The 24019-nt window shown below is 36.2% G+C and overlaps 1 protein-coding gene across 5 annotated transcripts in view; it reads right to left on the bottom strand.

The window, feature by feature from the left end:
- STXBP5 (syntaxin binding protein 5) overlaps positions 1-24019 on the bottom strand; it is a 162812-nt gene that overhangs the window by 113475 nt on the left and 25318 nt on the right. For all 5 annotated transcript variants that reach the window (XM_036248364.1, XM_036248365.1, XM_036248366.1 and 2 more), the window contains exons 3-4: positions 23935-24016; positions 20374-20474 (exon numbers count right to left, since the gene is read on the bottom strand). In XM_036248364.1, coding sequence (XP_036104257.1) covers positions 20374-20474; positions 23935-24016 — 183 coding nt within the window. The remainder of the gene's footprint in view (positions 1-20373; positions 20475-23934; positions 24017-24019) is intronic.

Below are 24019 nucleotides of genomic sequence, written 5' to 3'. Positions count from 1 at the left end.
AACCACAGAACTTATATGCATGTATACTTAACCATGGACATAATATAGACAACAATGTTGGCGATGGGGGGTCGGGGGTCGGGAGGAGGGCGTCAATGGGGGGAAAAGGAGAAATATCTGTAACAAAAATAAATTAATAAAAAAATTAAAAATTAAAATAAAATAAATACATAAATAAAAATAAAAGTTATACCGTAAAAACAAAAAAGTGTGGTGCACAATGTAGACCCTGAGAAAGAAAATACCTACTAAGAAGGGCTCCTGGTGGCTAACTAGTCTCAAATTTTTAAAAAAGCCTACCAGCCGTTTCTATATAGGGCCCTCTCACACAAACTGCATCAGGAAGAAACCTACACTGAACTACCTGCCTCTGCACTGGACTGCCTGCCTACACTGTGTTTCTGCCATCTGAGCCAGCCTTATAAAGGAGTTACTGGAACCCTATTTCAACCAACAGGACTGAGGCTTTCCCCATCTAATGGGAATTGCACAGCTATATTCCCATCAGCTTCTTCACCAACCAGAGTGGCTCTATTCTAACCAATCAGCACAGTGTCTTTGGACCAAACAAACTGTGAGGATTTGGAGTCCTCATTTACATGAGGATGGACCAATTGGGGACCAGGGATGAAGCCTTCTGTCTATATAAGTCAGCTGCCCTCTGACTCTAGGAGCACATTTTTCCTTTCCACTAAAGACTGAGACTTTGTTTCCCATACTGAGCTGAAACACTCAAGATGTCTCAAGGGAGCAGAGCAGGCCAGCGCAACCTGGCACAGGATGGATAAGACCAGAGCGGGGTGGAGCAGAGCAGCTCAGGGCAAAGCAATCAGTGTGGAGTGGAGCAGAGCAGATTGGTGAGAAGCAGAGCTAAATGCAGAGGGACCTAGCTCCGGGGCCACCTGGTCCCAGGGCTGCCTCACAGACATGCTGTTTTCATAGCAGAGCTGTATCACAATTGTGCTATTTTTCAGTGAATTAAGTTTCCTTCTTCACCAAACCCCAAATTGGGAATTCCTGTTGGTGTTGAATTGGCACCAATAACAATCAGTTGACAATATATGCACTAGACTATGACTCAGTCATAAAGAAAAAAATCTTGCTACCTGCAACAACATGAATGAACCTTGAGGGTACAGTGCTGAGTGATTTAAGTCAGAGAAAAACAAATGCCATATGATTTCACTTACATGTGGAATCTAAAACTAAGTGAAAAAGCAGAACAGAAACAGACTAATGGGTACAGAGAACATTTTGATGGTTGCTAGATGGGAGGAAGGTTGGGGGGATGGGTTAAAAAGATGAAGGGATTAATAAGTAAAAACTGGTAGTTACGGAATTGTCATGGGGATGTAAAGAATAGCATAGGGAATATAGTCAATAATATAATAACTATGTATGGTGTCAGATGAGTACTAGATTTATCAGGGTGATCACTTTGCAAGTTATATAAATATCTAATCAGTGGATTGTAAACACAAAACTAATATAATATTGTACATCAACTATAGTTAAAAATAATGTTATTTTAAAAACTGAAAACTAAATGGAATGTAAAACTAATGGTTGAGACAAACTGGACTTGACTTACTATATTTAACAGTGTTCTTTCAATTTGTTATATAAACATGACCTTACTTCCTCATTTACAAAATAAGAATCTTAATCTTCTTTATTGAAAGTTTAAAGAATAAAATAACTATCCATTTCTTATATAATAATTGATGAAAAAGTACATTGATTATTTAAATGTAACACATATTTGAGCAGTTAAAACTATATATACATATTATGTGTGTACATCATGTATATGTATGTGTGTGCGTGTGTGTGTGTGTGTGTGTGTATGGAGAGAGAGAGATATGCTGTTATTTAATGTCTCCAAGAAAGTGATACATGACAGAAACTTAATAGTTTGCAATAAAAGTAGTCACAAAACAAATGGCAGTGAAAAGCCTTGGAACAATGAGATCTCAAACTTAAGAGTTCAGATCAACAGGTGTGAAAATACACCAAAAATAAGTAGAAAGTTTCAACAATAAACTAAATATCACTTATGGCAAGTTACTACAGTAATTACCTCCAGTAGATCTCCTTTCCTCCCTATATTCACTCCCTTGTAGAGTTTCCCCCCAACACTGACTCTAGGATTGATCAAGTGACTTACCTTGGCTGATGGAACATGAGCATTGTGCCACAAGTGTTGATTTGAAAAGCACTTGTAGCCCTGGCCGGTTTGGCTCAGCGGTTAGAGCGTCGGCCTGTGGTCCTGAGAGACCCGGGTTCGGTTCCCGCTAAGGGCACGTACCTAGGTTGCAGTTTGTCCCCGGCCCTGGTCGGTTGTGCGGGTGGCAGCCACTCGATGTGTCCCTTCACATCGATGTTTCTCTCTCTCTCTGTTCCTCTCTCTCCCTCCCACTCTACCTGAACAAAAAAAAAAAATTGAAAAATGTCCTCGGGTGAGGATAAAAAAAAAAAAGAAAAGAAAAGCACTTGTACACTGCAATACCCTATATACTTATGCTTTTGGAACCCAGGTGCCATGTAATGAAGTCCAGACTAAACTGCTGGGGAAACTAGCCCAGCTCATAGCCAGCACCAATCAGACATGTGAGTAAGGCAAACTAGATTATCAAAACCAGCTGAGCAGCCAGGGTTATACAAGTAACTACAGTACAAGGGAAGACCACTACTGCTGAGCCTACCTCAAGATGCTGACCCACAGAATTGTGGGCCAAAAAAAAAAAAGGTATTATTTTAGACTCTTAAGTTTTGAGATGTTTTCATATGCAGTAATAGATAATTCATCTGCTACAGAATATAATCCACTCAAAATCTTTTTAGTTAAAAATGAAGAAAAACTATAGAAATATTTAAGAAAACAAATCCTTATACGTCTAGAATTAAGTTTAAAAGACCCCAGGAAATCGTTTTAGGAATGCAAACAGTGCATATATCATGAAACCAAAACACTACCTTGAAGTGAAATCAAATTTATAATTATTACTTTTCATATTTTTTATTATCAAGATTAATTTTTGTTTTAAGGTGATAAAGATCATTAATGGTAATAAATAAGTGACTTCAGTTTTTACTGGTATTTGGAGACCAAATTAACTTACGTTTATGTGCTGACCTATTAAAGCATAAGGTTATACTGGAGATAATTTTTAATAGTACATATAGTTAAAACCACATGAAAAATATTAAAACTCAGTAAACACTAATAAGATTATATATTTTAATATTATAAGAATAGCATATTGAGCCTGAAGAGGTTGCTTAAAATGAGTAAGATGAACCAAAAGAGTCTGACTGAAACAAATGTATTAGAAATACACAGATAGTAAAGTTGAATTCTCTCAGTCTGCCACAAAATAGAGTTGCAATCTAAATCCCTTTACTGGACATAGACTTTATACAGTGTTAATGGAACACACTATTTTGTGTTTTTGCTCAAGGGACTTTAAAAATGTGTTAACCATTAAGTGTTAGGGAGTGAAACATATATCCTACTCATTATTTAGCCTTAGCAGCAGCCTGTCAAATATTATGTTGTAACAAGTACAAAAATTGGAAGATTTTACTATTATCAATTTTCTTTGACAAAGAACATGTACAGTCTAAGTTGAAGTTAAATATCCATAAACAAGGGAACAAATATACATAAATGATTACAATTTTACAATTAAATCCACAGAAAAGATACAAGCCAAAAGCTCATCTCTATGCCCATATCACCATTAGATCAGCTCAGCATAACAGAAAATATGTCATCACTTTTATGTTCTCAGCAAATATCACACTATCATGCAACTAGTAAGTGCTCAATAAAAACTGGTTAAATTAATAAACTATATAAAATGTGAGGATTTGTTATGTTAATTAACAAAACAACCAGATATTCCTTCTTTACTCCCTCTCCATCCTCATGGCCTGGGCCTAACTTAAACCGTTATCACAGACTGTCAAATCAATTTCAAGCTGACACAGGAGTCATCTTTTCAAAACCAAGAGAGATCACATCATTATCTTACTTGAAAGACTTTAATGGCTTCCTACCTTCTACCATAATGCTTCTTAAAAAATACTTAGTGATGCCCTGGCCAGTTTGGCTCAGCGGTTAGAGTGTCAGCCTGCGGTCCGGAGAGACCCGGGTTCGGTTCCCGCTAAGGGCATGTACTTCAGTTGCAGTTTGTCCCCGGCCCTGGTTGGTCGTGCGGGTGGCAGCCACTCGATGTGTCCCTTTACATCGATGTTTCTCTCTCTCTCTCCCTTCCTCTCTCTCCCTCCCATTCTATCTGTACAAAAAATGGAAAAATACCCTCAGGTGAGGATTAAAAAAAAAAAAAAATACTTAGTGACACTGTGGAAAATACCTCTGGGGGAAAAAGGGTAGAAAATATAGTGTGTTGGATTTGGTCAACTGGTACTCAGCATCCTCTTCCATATCTTCCTATATACCTTCCTTCACTACAGAAAGCTAAAACATTTCCTAGACTCCCCTACAGTTAGAGTTCTAGGTGAGATTAAATTTCTACTAATTGAATATGCTGAAGATTTGTAGGCACAAGTGGGGGAGAGACCATCTTTCTATTGCTGTTTCTGCTGACAAGAACATTCATAGAGACCTGAGTGATAAAAGGCACTTTATCACAACAGTGAGGACCAGAAACAGCATTCCAAGATTTGTTCCTGAGCTTCAGAGGGAGAAACGCAGTTGTATGGCAATAACAGTAAAAAGAAGTACTGTTTCCTAGTCCCTGGATTGTAGCTGTAGTGACAGGTTCTAAAACTCAATAGGTCTAGCACCCTTCTAAACATCTGGTAAACAGTTACATCCTTGAATTAAATCTACAGTGGTTTCAAATACCTTTAAAATATCTACAGTGATTTCTGTTCTACTTTAACATTTTTTTTTTCTTTATTGATTTTAGAGAGAGGAAGGAAGAGGGAGAGAGAAATATCGATGAGAGAGAACATCAACTGGCCGCCTCCTGCATACATCCCACTGGGGATTGGGTCCACAACCTAGACATGTGCACTGACCGGGAATTGAACTGGCAACTTCTTGGTGCATGGGTCAATGCTCAACTACTGAGCCACACTAGCTGGGCTGAACTTTAATGTTCAAGGAAATGCAGCTAATCTGCAATTTATCTATAAAATAATCTATAGTAACCAAAAAAATACCCACTTATACTGCATCTTGTTCAGACACTATTATTCATTTAATGACTTACAGTTGGGAAAAGGTTGACAATAGAACTTTCTTAAAATTGTAACAAAGGTCCTTTATGAAGTAGACTTTTTCCACCTTTCCAAATTATGCCTCCTGGACTACATGGCAGCAATGTGTAACGAGATGCAGTGTCCTAACCATGTGAGGCTGCTTCATTACTTTGTACATGTGAACATAATGCGAAGTCCCTTTGCTCTTTGTCAATACAGGAAATCCTACTAATCTTTCAAAACTGCTGATATGAACTCTTTTATAATACTTTACCTAAAATTCCCAAAATATGGTGATATGTCACTTTTCCGGTTAATCTTTAAAATTTCATAACATTCGTGTTATATCATGTTTTCCATTGTATCACAATTTACTATTTCATTTGCTTTAGACAATTATAATTTCCATGTCTCTCCAGAATTTATCACACACAGTATTTGCATGGACCAGAATCGCAATGTTTATCACAGCAATTAATGCAGAGGAACATGAAATTGAAGCACATACTATTTAGCACTTTTCTCAAATTAACTGTACCTTATACTGTTCCGTTATTAGATGAAATTTTAAGTTTTCATTAGTGGACATGAAAATGTATTAACAGCTGTCAGATGAAAGCAAATTATAAATCTGTTCAAAAAATTTACTTTCTATATTTAGTCCTATATATCTTTTCTGATAAACTGTAACAGCTACTTTAGAAAAATCTTTATTGTATTTATAACTCAGAAGTAAAATGTAATAAATGTTTCAAAAAAATAAGCTTCAGATATCTTTGAAGGTCACTTTACATTTGTATTGATTTCCTGTATTCTTTACTAACTATAACTAAATTTATATAAAACATTTTTGAAACTTTTGGAAATGTTTCCAGATAAATAAAATTATTAACCTTTCTTGTGAGATGAGACTTCAATATAACATCAATGACCATCAAGAAAATAAATAAATATCAACTGAGTATCAGTAAGTGAAACAGTGAATATCGAATAGAAAAACAATATATATCGACTACAGAAATAATAAAATAACACTTGAAAAAACTGTTCTTTGTTGTATAGGAGATTCTTAAAGTTCCATTTTTAATGATCTTACTTTGAGTATTGAAGATGCCAGAGTGCTTTTCTATAACAAATGCTATGAAAAACCAAAGTAACCTGATACTCATCAGTAACTGTTAACTACATTTTGTACTCTAAGTATCTTCCAGTTTCTCTTTTTTATTATTATTATTAAAGAACTTGCCCTCCCCTCTTCCCTCTTCCTCTATATATGTGTGTGTGTGTTTGTGTGTATATATGTGTGTATATATACATACACAATTATGGCCCTATTTGTACATTATGCAAATTTGCTGTATTAAGTGATTTTTGTTTGCTTTTGTTAATCCTCACTCAATATTTTTTCCATTGATTTTTAGAGAGAATGGGAGAGGGCAGGAGGGAAGAGGGGGGGGGGGGAGAGAGACAGGGACAGAGAGAGGGAGACAGACAGACATCAATGTGGAGATACATTGACTGGTTGCCTCCTGAATACATCCTAACCAGGGCTGGGGATTGAGCCTGCAACCCAGGTATGTGCCCTTGACTGGGAATCAAACTTGTGATCCTTTAGTGCATGAGCCAATGCTCTAATCACTGAGCCACACCTGCCAGGGTATTAAATAATTTTTTTTACTAGTTTTTTATGTTTGTCTTTCCTCCAAAATCATATAAAAAGCCTGGAATGCCTGGCTGATTTGGCTCAGCGGTTACAGTGTCGGCCTGTGGACCAGAGAGGCCCGGGTTCGGTTCCCACTAAACGTACCTCGGTTGCAATTTGTCCCTGGCCCCGGTTGGGGTCATGTGGGTGGCGACCACTCTATCTGTCTCTCTGACATCGATATTTCTCTCTCTCTTCCTTCCTCTCTCCCTCCCACTCTATCTGAAGATGAATGCAAAAATGTCCTCGGGTAAGGTTTAAAAAAAAAAAGCCTGGAACACACCCTTCTATATTTTTTCTTTATGTTCATAAAATACACATATAACACAAGGAATCTTGGGTGGGGAGAAAGTCATTGTTTTTATTTTTTTTTAAAGGGTATTGTACAAATTATTCTGAATCTTGTATTACTACCAATCAGTACCTGGTGAATGGAGTCTGCCTTTTAACTTATGGTGTGTTGCACAAAACTTTAAATCCTTTCCTATACAGCTTGTGCTTTTTTGTGTATGCTATCTAGACACATGTTGCCCAGGTTAGACACTCCTTATATAACCTTCTTCCAAGTTTAATTTCTCTGTGCTTATTTTACATCTAAGTCTTTAACTTGTTTGCAATTTATTTTAGTTATGAGGTAGGGACTACTGTCTCTCTCTGCATAGACATGATTCTCAAGTTCCTTTACTGTGTTTTTATCCATTTGTTTCCTCCTTATAATTATGCCAGTTTAATTTCTACAGCTTTATAACAATTTTTGATAGGTAATTAAATAAGTTCCACCGTCTCATCTTTCTTTCTCAAAACTCTTTCTATTCTAGGCCCTTCTTTTTTCCATGTGAATTTTAGGATCAGCTGATTAGTCCCATGAACAATCCTGTTAAAATTCTGGTTAGAACAGTAATAAATTTATAGATTATTTTGGGGTGAAGTGACATATTTTACAACTTGAGTATTCCTTCCTATGAAGTTCTCCAATAGTTTAGGTCATCTTTTATTCCTTCAATGAAGTTCTGATATCTTCTCAATATAGATATTTTATAATTTTGCTAATGTTATTTCTAGGAACTTTTATGACATGCTATTTTCCTTTCATTTACTTTCAAACTCTATGTAATTATGCTTTAGTAAATATTTTATACAATACAACTGTTCCAAACAGTTATATTTTGTTGGATCTTTTAATCCAATCTGAAAATCTCAATGATTTTTATTACTAATATAGTTAACTTAGTTTTTACATCTTAGCTATCCTTTTTCTATCACTTAATCTTTTCCTTACTTCTATTTATTAATTTCCTTCATTTCTTTTGTTCCTCTTCTACTGGTTTTAATATTTTATGTATTCTATCCTTCTGGTAGTTACAATATATCCTTCCAGGATTTAACAATATAATAAAAGTATTGTAAACTTTATTCAAAAATTTCACAGGTAATCAAGAATGCTTAATATTAGAAAATCTGTTATTGTCATAGATTAAATAAATATGAAAAAATCACGATAATCTAAATAGACATTAAAAAGGCATCCAATTAAAACTAACTTTCAAAATTGACAACCAATTCTTAGAGGAAAAAATTCTATCTTAAACCAATATCCTACATTGTGCTTACCATTAAAACTGTAGAAAAAATATTATTAAAATTAGAACAAAGGACAAGATACATCAATATCATTGAATACTGTCCTGAAATTTTTTGCTAATATAATAAGGTGGAAACGGTGAGAATAAAGCTTCATTTCATCTTGAAAAACACTGTCAAGTTATCACAGATGGAAGTCTGCTGTACCTCCCAGGCATGTCAGTTTGGGGGAAAAAAGGCACAAGAAAATTTTGCTATGGCTCAAAGGCCAAATAGCAATCCCAGGATAATAAGACAACCAAGCTACTTTAGGTCTATTAGTTGGAAGAATAAAGATCAAATATAAAATTAGCCTGGAGCAAATACTTTCTTATTGTTGTTGTTGTTTATTTGTAGATTCTCTCTTAGAACTTATACCCCAGTCCTTGGAGGGATTCTTCCGGAGAAGAGAAATTCCAGCTTATAAACACAATGATGTACCAGTCAATCAGTCAACAAACATTTTTAGATTATTTACTGGATTAAAACACACTGAGATTGCCGCCAAAAATAAAATGATAAAGAAGGTATATACAGTTTATATTCTACTCAAGAAGATACTCAAGTAAACAAAACAATTACAGTAAACCTCCATATAACAAACTAATTTGGCATGGAGGTGTCTGTTAAAGCTGAAAGTCCATTATATAATAAAGTAGGTTTTCTGAATTGGTATGTTAAAAAATTGAAATCAGTTTACCTGGTAGACACTTTTGTGTAATTGAAATTAAGTATGTATGAAAAGTTTCTATATATATTACAGTAATTTTAAATTTATACTGAATAGGTCTAGTAAATTCATGCATTCACCAGTCACTGTGAGAAAACAATGTACACAGCTGGGGTGTGGCTTAGTGCACATCAGAATATCTGCCAGCATGAGATAAAAATTGCTACATAAAGTCACCCTTATGACAATAGAACCAATTATTGCTGTGATGCAGTGTGATCACATGCTAATCATTCCCAAACACTATTTATGAGTGGTGACTCTTGGATTTGAATATGTAGACTATAGTTGCAGATATGTAATATTTATTTATGTCAGCGAAATTAACAGCGTTTTTTCCAATATATGGCCTATTCGCTAAAATATTTTTTCAAAAACAATGAATTAGCCCTGGCCAGTTTGGCTCAGTGGTTAGAGTGATGGCCCGGGGACCAGAGTATTGGGTTTGATTCCAGTCTAGGGCATGTACCTCAGGTGCAGTTCAGTCCCTGGCCCTGGTTGGGGTCGTGTGGGAGGCAACCAATCAATATCGATGTCTCCCCCCACCACTCTATCTGAAGATAAATGGCAAAGTATCCTCAAGTGAGGATTTAAAAAATAAACAACAGTGAACTAATAACAAAAAAATAAACCTGTTAATTTAATTATACACAAATCTTGGTTAAAAGCATTTTTAAATTAACAGGGTGTTAATTTTCACATATAATATATGGATCAGAAATTCTGTCTGTTGAATTCAAAGTTGGTTAAATCGAGGTCCACAAAATCAAGGGTTTGCTGTACAGTAAGCATAATATGTGCTATTTTAGAGAAAGCTCATCATAATATATATGTAATAATACAAAACAGGCACAAAATGCAGACTTGGGAATTTACAGAAAAGCATGTAGAAAAAATTATAAAGAGACTTTAAGGATAAACAGGAATTGGCCTTGGAAAGAGAATCATCAGTGTGTTCTGAGAAGAAAGATCAGCTGACACAAACATAAGAGAGGATAGTTCATTCAAAAACTGAAAAGCCAGGTGGCTTGATTACAATGCTTAGAGAGAGGGAGAGAAGTATAGTGAAATGATTTTATGGTGATAAGAAGTCTAGGGGGTGCAGGATAGGGAGGAAGGTGTCTGCAGGGAAAAAGGAGAAACATCACAAAAATAAATTAATAATAAATCCCCCCCAAAAAAGTCTAGTTTCAGATCTTGCAAGACCTTTTAGGGAATGCTAAATATTGAAGTTTCAATTTCATTTTGAAGGCAGTTAGAGTATAATGGACACCAGTTGCTTATCTACTACACCATCCATTCCTAAGTCTACTCCTTCCTAACATTTTTCAGATGTTCATTAGAGTGCCCATATCTTCCTCAAGTTACCTACATACTTTAGGAAAAGTCTAAACCAAATTGTGTCCCAAAGACAAGACAAACCAACCAGGATAATTTCACTCACTTGCGCCATTTTGAGTCAGGTAATCCAAACCTAAAACCAGATAAACTCCCTAAATAAAGGTCAACTGATTTGGGAATCTCAATTACATCCATAAAATCTCTTCACAGTAGCACCTTGATTAGAATTAATTGAATACTTTTTTTAAAAGGTGTGTTGAATATGAGCATCAAATTTGGGGGACCATCTTATAATTCTGCCTCAAATAGTCAGCCCTGTAGCCTGCAAAGATTTGCATTCCCTCCAAATGCAAAATACATTCACCCATCCTAACATCCCCAAAGAATCAACCAATTATAGCAATTCAAGTTCAAAGTCTCATCAAAATACCATCAGCTCAAAAACCCCAAATCTCATCATCTAAACTTGTTGTAGAACAAGGCCGAGTGTAACCCATAAGTAGAACTCCTGAGCATAATTCAACTCCATCTAGGAAACTAGAGACAAATTATCTGCCCCAAAAACTCCTAGTGTTCAGTGGTGAGATAGTCACAGAATAACAGTTATGAAAATTCCTGTTCAAAATAGGGAAAGGTAGAAGGTAAAGAGGAGTCACTGGTCTATAACGGTTTTGAAATCAAACTGGGCAAATGTTGGATTTTTCTTAATTAGGTTTCAAGACCTGGGAATAATCCTGTGTAGCTCTCAGTTCCATCCTCTTAATCATCCTTCCTTTTTCATAAAAGACAGCAACTGTTTGCAGCTGAGAACTTTTATCAACCTGCTTCTGGCAGCAGCCTCCTTTTATTTTGTACTCTCTCTGGTTCTTTTAGCCCAAACTAGGAATGTTTTTGCTATAACATTTTCTGAAGAAACTTGTGGGTCTTAAATAAATTTCACAGGGTTTTACTTTATTAGACAAAAATCACACCCAAATCTTTTTTAGGATAATCCCTTCTGTATCTTGGCTCCTACTGAGAGACCTGAAAGTTGATATTCTTCAGCTTCCTAGAGGTTCTCTGGTTTGGTTGAGATCTGTGGGGCATACCCATAACCTCTTTTTTTTTTTTTTTATGAATTTATTTATTTTTTTGTTACAGATATTTTACCTTTTTACCCCATTGGCACCTCCCACCCCACCCCACCTCCACCCCGTCCCCGGCTTAGTTGTCCATGTCCATTGGTCATGCATACATGCATATAAGTTCTGTGGTTTATCTCTTCCCACCCCCTCTTCTGAGGGATGTCAGTCTGTGCCCTACTTCCATGTGTCTAGGTCTACTGTATTCCTCAGACTGTTATGTTCATTATATTCCGTATATAAGTGAGATCATGTGGTATTTGTCTTTTTCTGCTTGGCTTCTTTCACTTAGGATAATACTTTCCAGGTCCCTCCATGTCGTCTCAAAGGATGAGATCTTTCTTTCTTACCGCTGCATAGTACTCCATTGTGTATATGTACCACTGCTTTTTTATCCATCCGTCTACTGGTGGACACTTGGGCTGCTTCCAGATCTTAGCTATTGTAAATAGTGCTGCTATGAACATGGGGGTACATATATTCTTTCTGATTGGTGTTTCAGGCTTCTTAGGGTATATTCCCAGCAGTGGGATCACTGGGTCAAATGGAAGTTCAATTTTTAATTTTTTGAGGTAATACCATATTGTTTTCCATAGTGGCTGCACCAGTCTGCATTCCCACCAGCAGTGTATTAGAGTCCCCTTTTCTCCACACCCTCGCCAACACTTGTTGTTTGATGAGTTGTTGATGGCGGCCATTCTGACAGGTGTGAGGTGATACCTCATTGTTGTTTTAATTTGCATCTCTCTGATGATTAGTGATGTTGAGCATTTCTTCATATGTCTTTTGGCCATTTGTATGTCCTGTTTGGAGAGGTGTCTATTCAGCTCCTCTGCCCATTTTTTAATTGGGTTCTTTGTCTTCCTTTTGTTGAGTTGTAGGAGCCCCATAACCTCTTAAAAGAGCCCTTCGTGTGACTAATACTCTGACCTTTTGGTCTTTAGATTTCTAGTAAACTCTGTACAGCCACACCCTCATGTTTTTCTCTGACATATTTTCGGAAGCAATCTCTTTTTTGACAGATAGATCATGGTGATAATTTCCCAAATAATCAAAAGTCTTGGATCCTTTAATAATTCTTCCCTCAATTTATTTCTCTCTTTTAGCATTTTACTATAAAGCTAAAAGAAAAAGTCAAGTTGTACTTTCAACCTTCTCTTTGGAAATCTCCTCAGCTACATATCTAAGTTAATCACTTACATACTGTGCAGACACTTCTGATAAACTTTCTGCCACTATATAACAAGGAACCACTTCTTTCAGTTTCCAAAAACATGTTCCTTTCTCCCTCTGAGTTCTCACCGGCATCAATCTCCATGTCAAGTGTCCTACAAACACTTCTTCAAATTCAAGGCAATTTAGGCTTTTCTATTATGCTCCTCAAAATTCTTCCAACCTCTAGCCATGATCTGGTTGAAAAGAGACTTCCACATTTTTAGTATTTCACGCAGCATTCCACTTCTAGCTACCAAAATCTGTATTCGATTTTTATTGCTATATAACAAATTACCACTAACTTAATAGCTTAGAATAATACCCCTTTTTCAATCTCAGTTTCTGTAGGTCTGAGATATAGGCACTGCATGATGGGTTCTATACTCAGTGTCTCACAAGGCTGAAATACAGGTTTTCAACCAGTGTCCCTTTCCAGAAGATCTAGAGAAGAGTCTGCTCCCAAAGGCTTCTACTCGAATTCAGCTTGTGATTTTAAGACTGAATCCTTCTTGTATTCTGAGCCTTTGTCATGAAGAGTGCAGTACCTTTTAAAGGCAGATTTTATTAAGTCAGGCAGGCCCACTGAGGATAATCTAATCTTAAAGTCAACTAATTGAGACCTCAATTACATCTACAAAATGTCTTTACCTAGATTAGTGTTTGTTTGAATAACTAGAAGCAGAAATCTTGAGACCCATCTTAGAATTCTGCCTACCACACATATACAGTGAGGAGTAAAAGTGTTGAATTATGACATATGTAAATGCTACCAAAAATGGTTCCAAAGCGATCATAATACTTAGAACTTCCACTGTAGATTATGAGAAATTACAATTGTGTCACATTCAAAGTCAGCATTTTAGTCATTCTGATGGATGTGCAATGTATCTGATAGTTTTCATTTTCTTGAAGACTGACTTTTGTCTTCTTTTAAAACAAGCCAAAATATTAAAAAATAAAAAGTTGAAAAAGATTGGGTAAATTATTCTATCATGTGGCATTCATCTATATTGTCTATATATGTCTGGGTCTTTGCTTTAACATAAACTATTCAAGCATTTTATTTAAACCTCTTGGTTATCTCAATACTTAGCATAATCCCTGGTACACAGAAGGTACCCTGTGTTTGGTGAATTAAACTTAATTTACCTTCAATTTTTTTTTCTTTCCAAATGTGAAGCACTACTTCCATTCTATATTCCTCTTAGGCCAACCAATAATTTTATAGTTCTTTTAGCAGTCTAAGACATAATGTGAGCCAGTATTGCATTAATACAATTAGAGGAATGACATACAAGAATGAGCAAAAGTAGGTTTACAGTTGTGAGTACACAAAACACAGTTTATTCTTGTATTTTTATTAATTATTGTATGATTTATTTGTACTACAACTCTAAACCTACTTTCGTCCACCCCTGTGTGCCCTACCTCTATCTAAAATTAATTTACTTAGCTTTCCTTCCTGAAGCATAAAAACAAAGTGTTTTCATTCATTACTTTGTCTTTAGCAATTTTTTTACAAGATTTAGCTCATGCTGATGGGAGAGCTAAATTGCTCTTATATTCACCTTTGATTATATAACCTCTCCTTCCATATAAGCTTTTTATACCTGAATACATTTTAAGGCCCTTGTGCAACCAGACCAATCTTTTTGAATGTCTCTCCCAATTTACTTGTCAGAATTTCTTAGTCATTATGTATAATTGTATTCTAGGAAGTTATCCAACACTTTCTAACCATCATTCCTTTTACAGTCTCAAGGTCATCAAATCACAATTGTCTTCCTCAAGCACAGAACTTTTTTCTTTTTAAATTTTTTCTCAGTACATGGTTCTCCATACTTAGAATTCCTAAGGTGACTCATCATCTCCATATCACCAACCAATTCTCTTTGTAGATTAGAATTAGATCCAGAGAAATAGATCCCTCTGTTTGCCTTCCTACCAAGTCTGGATACCATTCCATTCCTGTGTTCCAGTCTTGAATTACATCCCACCAAATCGCTCTCATGTCTAATGCTTCTACACTTTTCATTACGCTGCTTGCAAAGAAAAATATTTTGCTGATATGATGCAATTACCACAAAAACTGTAATTCTAGGTCTCTGATTTGTTTCAATATTATGATTAATTTTTTTTCTTGCACAAAAATATGTGCAGTGAATTAATTCAAAATCTTGGGAAGACCTGTATACGTTTTTTAAGGGTTGGTATCTAGCCAAGTACTCTTTTTCAGCTATACTGTATTCAAGTGCACTGAGCAAATTATAAGCCTCATACATATGCAAAGCACAATATTTAGGTAGTATTATGATGAGCATATAATGGAATAAATTCGTTTCTGTTCCTACATTAATTTATTTATGCTACTAAGAAAATCTGATACCAGGGCAGCAGTCAGTTCCTGAAGTGCCTTACAGGCATCAACTCTCCCACTGCTGTGTCAGTATCTGAATGAATTACTCCATTTGCCAAACCGTTTTTTCTTAAGAGCACTTTGGACATTAATACTTCATTAATAATTGTTAGGATAAAATGATCATTAATGTATTCCATGTGATTACTGTTATTTTCCTAATCATTAATGTAAGATGTATACATGCTTATTTTATTTTCTAAATGTAATACATATATCTACTATCAAATAAAAGAGCTGTGAATCAGAGTATTATAAACCGTAAATCAGTATTAGAATGAAGGAAAAATATTTCTCTTTACAATGAATGTATTAATTTCAATATAAAGACTCAGATGTTCAGTTGTCTAACAAATTTATAGCAAAAAATTCTATTCTCTGAAATTTCACAAAGGGAAATTTTTTTCTTGACCTCTGAAAGTGTTAAAATAATAAGGAGTTATACAATTAAGAGATGTAATTATTAGACAATTAACAATGGAAGAGATATAATTATTAGACAGTAAGAATGGAATTTAAATAAGAAAGCCCACATATATAGTTTAGTCTTCAGTCTTAAAATGCTTCATATGTTGTTATTTGAACAGTTATGCAAAAATTTAACATGGTTGAGAAAACTGGCCATGTTAACTCAAGCTAATGAACATAGACTAGCAGACAGTTGTCGCTGCTTATAAACCCATGACTTCCTCCCAAATAAACTTCCTTTAAAGGAAAAAACCAAGCAGAAGCTAAATGAAAGATATTCTACTAAGGCAATTAGCAGACAGAATTCGCTTGCCAAACTCTCAATTTCAACATAACCAAACAACCTCTTCTTTTATGTATAAACCCAATGAAGTATAGTAACAAGGCTCACCAATATGCAACAGGAATGAAGGAGATATATACTAGTTTCCTAGGGATGTCATAAAAAAATTACAACAAATTAGGTGACTTAAAACAATAGAAATATGTTCTCTTGGCTAGCTATTGGAAATTGAGGTGTCAAAAGGGCTCTGCTTACTCTGAAGGCTCCAGAGGAGAATGCGTTCCATGCCTGTCTCCTGGCTTCTGGTATTGTCAGCTATCCTTGGCATTCTTTGGCTGGTTACTTCAATCCCTATCCCTGTCATCACACGGTGTTCCCCTCGTGTGTCTGTCTCTCTTCTCTTCTTCTTATAAGGACAGCACTCATATTAGATAAAACCCACCTTAATACCTTCAATATTAACTTGCTTATACCCACAAACACCCTAGTTCCAAGTAAGTTTCCATTCATAAGTACTGGGGCTTAGGACTTCAATATATCTTTTGGGGGACACAATTCAATCCATAATGGGATAGGGTATTAAAGGCCATGCCTCCAAGGTTCTCTACCAATATGTTTGCTACAACCAACCCTTTTCAGGTTGCAGGAGATTTAGATAATGTAGCTACTACTATTGGTAAAGTATTTCTTATGGTATAATTTATATAACAGATAAACCTGTAATGAAGAGATAAACCTGGCAACTGGCACAATAAGCTACACGCTATTCAAGGAGGACATTTAAAACATTGTATTTTCCTTCAACTTTCAAAGTATATTTACTTTTTGGTGATTCTGTATTGTATCCTGGTTGGTGGTTTTAGACTACTGCTCCAGTTAGGGAATGAACTATTACCCCCCCCCCCCCCAATAACTCACATGTCAAAGTCCTAGCCCTAGTACCTCAAAATTTAACTGTACTTAGAGAGAGTACATTTAAAGAGGTAATTTAGGTAAAATAAGGTCATATCGGTGGGCCTTAATCCATTATGAAAGGTGCCCTTATAAGAGGAGGAAACTAGGACATAGGCACAAACAGAAGAAAGATCATGTGAAGAAGATGGCCAGGTGCTAAGGAAAACTAAACTCGTTCAAATGCCAAATCTCTACTTCCTGCCATTTAAGGAAATATGAACTTTAGTCTTCAGAGAATATAACAAGGTTCATCCATGAGGCACCAGGCATATTCCTTGGAATTTAAATCCATGAGCTGCCATACAAATTTGTGGCCATCCTAGAAAATTTCATCCAAAGGCCATCTTCAAGGACCAGGTACTCATGCATCACTGTTGTCCTACTGAAGGCCAAGGGGAAGCAGGACTTTGAATAGGACCAGCTAGTTTCTGCTGGTCAGCCGAGTCTTGTTTACAAATGTGTACTCAGCAGCAGTATTAAGCTGGCACACAATAAGCATTTTATAAATAAATGGGCATAAGACAGAACTCAAAACTGGGAACTCCACCAGTTCATTTCATTTGTAACTTTTAGGACCATGGCACACAATTGTGCAGGTTGTGTCCTGAATAATAGCATTCCACCAAGAAGGGGAATGGAAGACTCTGTGAGGCTGCATCCACCAAGAAGGGCCACTTTTTTGTACTTGACGCAAAGGCTCTTTCTGTTGGTCAAGATATGTGTGCCCACAGGCACCTTACAGATTAGCTTAGGGTGCCTCACCCTGTTTTCCAGAATTTCTTGGAGACCATCCTCAGAGGTGCCATGAAGACTTACTCTATGCTTGATCATCAATTACTGACTCTGGGACTCCTTGAGATTTGATTCTTTCTCCATGATGATATGCCATTATAACCTGCAGTGTATATGTTTGTGAACTTGGACTACATACTGCCACATTCCTGTGTCCCAGTGAGGAATATGGACACGGCACCAGCAAACAAGATATCAGAGGTATTCTTCTGTTAGAATCCCTACAGCAGGTGGTAGTTTTAAGAGAATTTCTATAGCACTACACTGAACAAATGACATTATTTTGATGTGCTAGAGGTCAGGGTTTCTTAACTTTGACACTATTGATCATTTTGGAGCATATAATTCTGTTACGGGGCACTCTTTTCTGCATTGTAACATGATTGGCAGCATCCCTGGCCTCTCTCCACTAGATGCCAGGAGCACTGTTCACCCTCACCCCCAACTGTGACAAGAAAATATGTCTCCAGACATAGTCATATGCCCTCTGGGGAATAAAATCTAGCCAGGTTGACAACTACGCTGCTAGACCTACCTTCATTTGCAGCAGGTGGTATGAGACTGACAACAAGAGGACATGTACTGGCACTTAGATGCCCATCACTATCTCCTCCTGCTCTATCGCATTTGAGGCTGATGTACATTCCCCCTGACATACAACTGGCAAGTAGACTGAGGAATTCTGCCCAGCAAGATGAGAGGCTGGCTCTACTCCCAGCGGGTAGAAAAAAACTGAACCCTAACTTTTTGCTTCTCTTCCTTCCCTATCTCACCCCTTCCTCCTTCCATTAACTCCTACTTTACCTCTGCCCCTCTCCTAGAAGGAGAACTGTGATTCAACTAAAGCCATTTAGGTGACTTACCTTCTCAGACATGATGTCACCCAAGAGCAAACTTTGCTGCTGAACCCCTGCAAGCTCTGGTCTCTGTCCCCCAAATAAACAGACACATGCCTTGGTGTTGGCTAGAAGTCTGAACTGCTATATTCCCAGTAGCCTAGTTAGTTTGCATATTTTGGAGGGCCTCTGTAGGCAGAAGTCCAGACTCACAAAGAGACTGACTTGCTCATATAATCCGAACAGACTGACACTTATCAAAGCAGAAATATGGTCTGATCCTTGGACAGGGATTGGGCAGTCTGATGCCTGTCTTCCCACAAACATGGCCCAAAGACACTAATTCCAGTGCATTTACATACTATTTAGACCCAGATTTCTTTTACACACACATATATACTATATATACATATATACACATATATATTTTAAATACATAAATCAAAAAGTATGTTTCACAAGCAATGGGGGGCAGGGAGATTACTATATATTCATATTTCATTCAAAAATAAGTTCCATATAAATCAAAGATGAAGCATTAAAAACTGCAACTTTAAGTACCATAGGCCCTAGGCCCAGCTGGTGTGGCTCAGTGGCTGAGCATCAACCTATGCACCAAGAGATTGCCGGTTCGATTCCAGGTCAGGGCACATGCCCAGGTTGTGGACCAAATCCCCAGTGAGGGGCATGCAGGAGGCAGCCAATCGATGTTCTCTCTCATCAATGTTTCTCTCTCTTTCTCCCTCACCCTTCCTTTCTAAAATCAATACAGGGAAAAAAAATGAGCACCAAGAATACTATAAATATATGGAAGAATGTTTATTTTTTTCTTATTATTATATTTTTAAAACCTCACCCAAGGATATTTTTCCAATTATGTTCAGAGAGAGTGGGAGGGAGGGAGGGAGAAGGAGGGGGAGGAGAGAGAGAGAGAAACATCAACGTGAGAGAGACACATCGATTGGTTGCCTCCTGCACAACCTGGACCAGGGTCAGGGACGAACCGCAGCTGAGGTATATGCCCTTGTCTGGAATCAAACCTGTGACTCTTTGGTCTGCAGGCTGACACTCTAACTGCTGAGACAAACTGGCCAGGGCTGGCAAAAATGTTTAATAATTTGGGGCAAAAAAGCCTTACAAATCAAAACACAAACACACAAGTCATGTAAGAGATTTCTGTGATCAAGTTGTTCTACTGTACAAGTATCTTATAGATATTCATATACGTGGACAAAGACATATATGTAACATAATAGTACAACACAACAAAATGATCAGCAGACAGAAAATGAAATAAATGTCCAATAACAAAGACTAACTGAATAAATTATGGCATTTCCATACATTGGAGTACCATGCAGTTATGAAAATGACTAATGAAGATTTAAATGTGCCGATAAGAAACAATCTATCAGATATAGTTACAGAAAGAATACATAATGTCTTTCCTTTTATGCAAAAAAAGAGTTACACAAGTTTGCTTATATAAACAGACTGCAAGTATTTCTAAAAGGAAAGATGGGTCTGAAAATAAAATTTGCTTTCATTGGATATCCTTGGCAGTTTTTACTTATTTTTTAGATGGTGCATGAAGTCCATCACAGAAAAATAAAATCAAAGAATAAAATTCAAAGAAAAAAGACAAAAACAAAAAGATTCTTACCTTTCTCTGCAAAATTTAAGTGAATGTAGTATGGCAGGTCTTTTTTGACGTAAATTCCATAAATGTAAGGTGTCATCAGCCAAGGCACTCACAAGAGCTCCCTTAAAAATAAAGTGTAATATTTTTATATAGAGCACAATTTACAAATATTAAAGCTACTAAGGAACTGCCAAAAAACTTCCCAAATTTTGAAATTCTCTGCCAACAGATTTAGTTCTGAGAAACATTTGCCTCAGCCAAATCCTAAGCAGCAAATACAAAACAGTGTATTGTGTGCATAGGCACACAAGAAGTTAAAATGTTTTAACTTCAATAAATTGTAACTTAATATCTTATAAAACAAAAGTATATTAGGATCTGGTTGTTCTTTATGATTGATTATTAGCTATGTAAACGTCAAGACCTGACTATAAGTTACTTGTTCACTACTATACATATTTCCTTGACTAAAAGAGCAAAATATGGCTTGAGGTAACCTTCCTGTTTTATTTGGCTTAAGACAAATACTTATTGAATGTACTACAGCTAGATCATAATTCTACTACTAGAATAAGAAAAATAAAGATTGCATTCAGCACACTGTAACTTCAATGTACAAGGGGTTGAAAAATCTAATTTAGAAAGTTAAAACATCTGACACTGTTAAATACTATTAAGTGTAGAGAAAAAAAAATCTCTGGCAGCATGTAAACATCATGCAGGGCACTCGGTCTCACAGATGTGACAAATCAGAATTTTCAGAGCAAGAATCTATGCAGGTGTATTTTTCTTAAAAATTTCAATAAATGATTCTGATGTGTGAATAGAATTAAAAATCTCTATATTACAGCTGATTTATTAAGACATATGAATGCTTTTCCTCAAAAGAGTAAGATACTCTTCTTCTACACTGAGAGAATAAGACAAAAGATACAACATGAAGAATTTATATTAATTTCAAAAAAGATGTGTAATTCTAATCCTTTAAATTATGAGAAATCTTATAATCTCCCTCTTAAAATTAAGTGTTTCTCATTTATCTAAGAAAATTAAAATAGCACTGAAGGCAAAATTTACATTAAGTGATCTCTCCAAGTCCTTTTCCACCTTTGAAATTTTATGAGGGTTACTCTCTTATGTAATTCCTATTGTTACAACATGACTACTGGAAAGCAGAAATACATAAAGTCCACATACTTTCACTTTCACTGGACAGCATCCCCTTATCTATATCACTCTGAAACAGTGAATCTCAAAGGATCAAGATTATCAAAGATTTATATTCTTCATTCTTATTTCCACTGTAGTTTAATACCATGTCATCTTCCTTCTACAGATGTTTGTCCCATCTTAAAAATCTCAAGGAAGAAGAGAAGATGTAGAGCCAAAATGCAGTAACAGCTGACCTCCTCCTATCATGGCTACTTGATTAATTTTCCAAAACTGAAAGCAAACAGCTACTCCCAAGTGTAAGATTTCCAGAGCTGTACCCATTTAAATATTCATGTTTTAATAAGCATTTTTTAAAACCTCATTTTAAGTACTTAAATGTAGCATTTAAGCATGTAAAATAACAGTCATATCACAGAACTCTGTGATGAGTCCTACTGATGAGAAAAGAATCCTGTAATATGAATAATGAAAGCATAAACTACTGAAGACTTCTAAAGTTTAGGTGTATAGATAATCGATTTGCAATGTTATTTACACTTTAAATAACAATCTTAACACAAGCATAAAGATGAAGAATAGCTGAGTGGTCACCAGGAATCAGAGTGAAAGAGCAGGCGGGGAGGGAGAGTGATGATAAAGGAGGAACCTGAGAACATGCCTTTACAGAGGTGGAAGTGATCTGTACCTTGTCAACAGTGGTCGTTACACAAATCTATATGTGTTAAACTTCAGGACACTACACACACACACACACACACACACACACACACACGAGTACATGTAGAAACTGGTGGTGCAATCTAAAGAAAGTCTTCTTAATCTAAACAGTACTGTACTGATGTCATTCTCTTGGTTTAATACTGTACTACCATTACATAAAATGTTATAATGGGCGAAGCTGGGAAAAGGTACACAAGACTTCTATATTTTGAATCTAAAAACCAGTCTAATTATTTCAAAATAACATCTAAAAAATAAATAATGAGTCCTCATATATGAGTTTGACAACTTTCTATATTGATTTTTTTTAAACACTTTACAGGCAATTCTATGAAGAATACTGAAGTTTATTATTATTATTATTATCATTATTTTTTTTTATCCTCACCCGAGGACATTTTTCCATTTTTTGTTCAGATAGAGTGGGAGGGAGAGAGAGAGAGAGAAACGTCGTCATGAAAGGGACACATCGAGTGGCTGCCACCCGCATGACCAACCAGGGCTGGGGACAAACTGCAACTGAGGTATGTGCCCTTAGCGGGAACCGAACCTGGGTCTCTCTGGACCGCAGCAGGCCAACACTCTAACCGCTGAGCCAAACCATCCAGAGCAAAATAATGAAGTTTAAAAAAAACACTTCCTCTGACCCTGAAAAACCTACATAAGTGCATATTATTTGGATCATACGTCTGCTGAAAATTTTCAATTGTCATCTTTAGCTCTTTATACCCAAGATGCCTTTTTTAAATCTTCTGATATGAGCAAAACATGTATCAAAAGTCAGAGGTATTGAATATTTTTCTCTCATATATATTTAAGAATTTAGGGACAAATAAAATGTCTACAAATTACCCTCACATCTAAGGATATCAGAGCTTTCTGGAATAATTTTTCTTTCTTCTATCTATGACCAGCTTTCCCTGCCTGTCACTACTTACAGTAAACATCTATCCTCAGAGCCCATCATACTTTAAAACCTGCAAACACAGTGTTTACTCTGCTGATAAAATGGGGTTTCTCCAGCTCTTTCCAAACTTTATAGTCTACCAAAAAGAAAGGCATCACCAATTACTTCAACCAGTAAGTGACATAACAAGACTTTTGGACAGTAAGCAGTTTCTAATGGATTTGCTTTCCTGGATGTATTTCAAAGCAAGTCATTAGAGAAGTAAACTTTGTTATTTATAATTTTCAATAACACTAAAATTAAATTTAAATGCTGCACCCTGTACCAAAAAGATTTGCCTTATACCATTCTACTTGCAAAACCGTTTTGAGAAATATCACCCTGGCCAGTTTGGCTCAGCAGTTAGAGCATCAGACCATGGACCAGAGTTCTGGATTCGGTTCCCACTAACGGCACGTACCTCAGTTGCAGTTTGTCCCTGGCCCAGGTTGGGGTCATGTGGGTGGCAGCCACTCGATGTGTCTCTCTCACATCGATGTGTCTCTCTCTTCCTCCCACTCTCTCCCTCCCGTTCTATCTGAAGATAAATGCAAAAAAAAACCATCTTACATTATTTATGTAAGTGTTCACAATGATGTCTTAAAGTGAATTACTATTATCTCTTACCTATAAGAAAATAGTTTTTGTTCACATATTTACATATGAATGAATGCAAGAAATCTGAAAGACCAGACACGGCCTATTTCATACATAACTAAGAGAGACTAAAGCAATTCACTAACCTCATTAATCAGGAACTGGAGCTGGATTACTGCAGCTCCACTGTCATGTTGGCAATAACATTCTACTCCTGGACGACCAAAGCTG

The sequence above is a fragment of the Molossus molossus genome, unplaced genomic scaffold, assembly GCF_014108415.1.
Source record: "Molossus molossus isolate mMolMol1 unplaced genomic scaffold, mMolMol1.p scaffold_m16_p_8, whole genome shotgun sequence".
In the NCBI taxonomy this organism is placed as follows: Eukaryota; Metazoa; Chordata; class Mammalia; order Chiroptera; family Molossidae; genus Molossus; species Molossus molossus.
The sequence above is the reverse complement of the archived record's forward strand: the minus strand, read 5'-3'. Positions and strand labels throughout refer to the sequence as shown.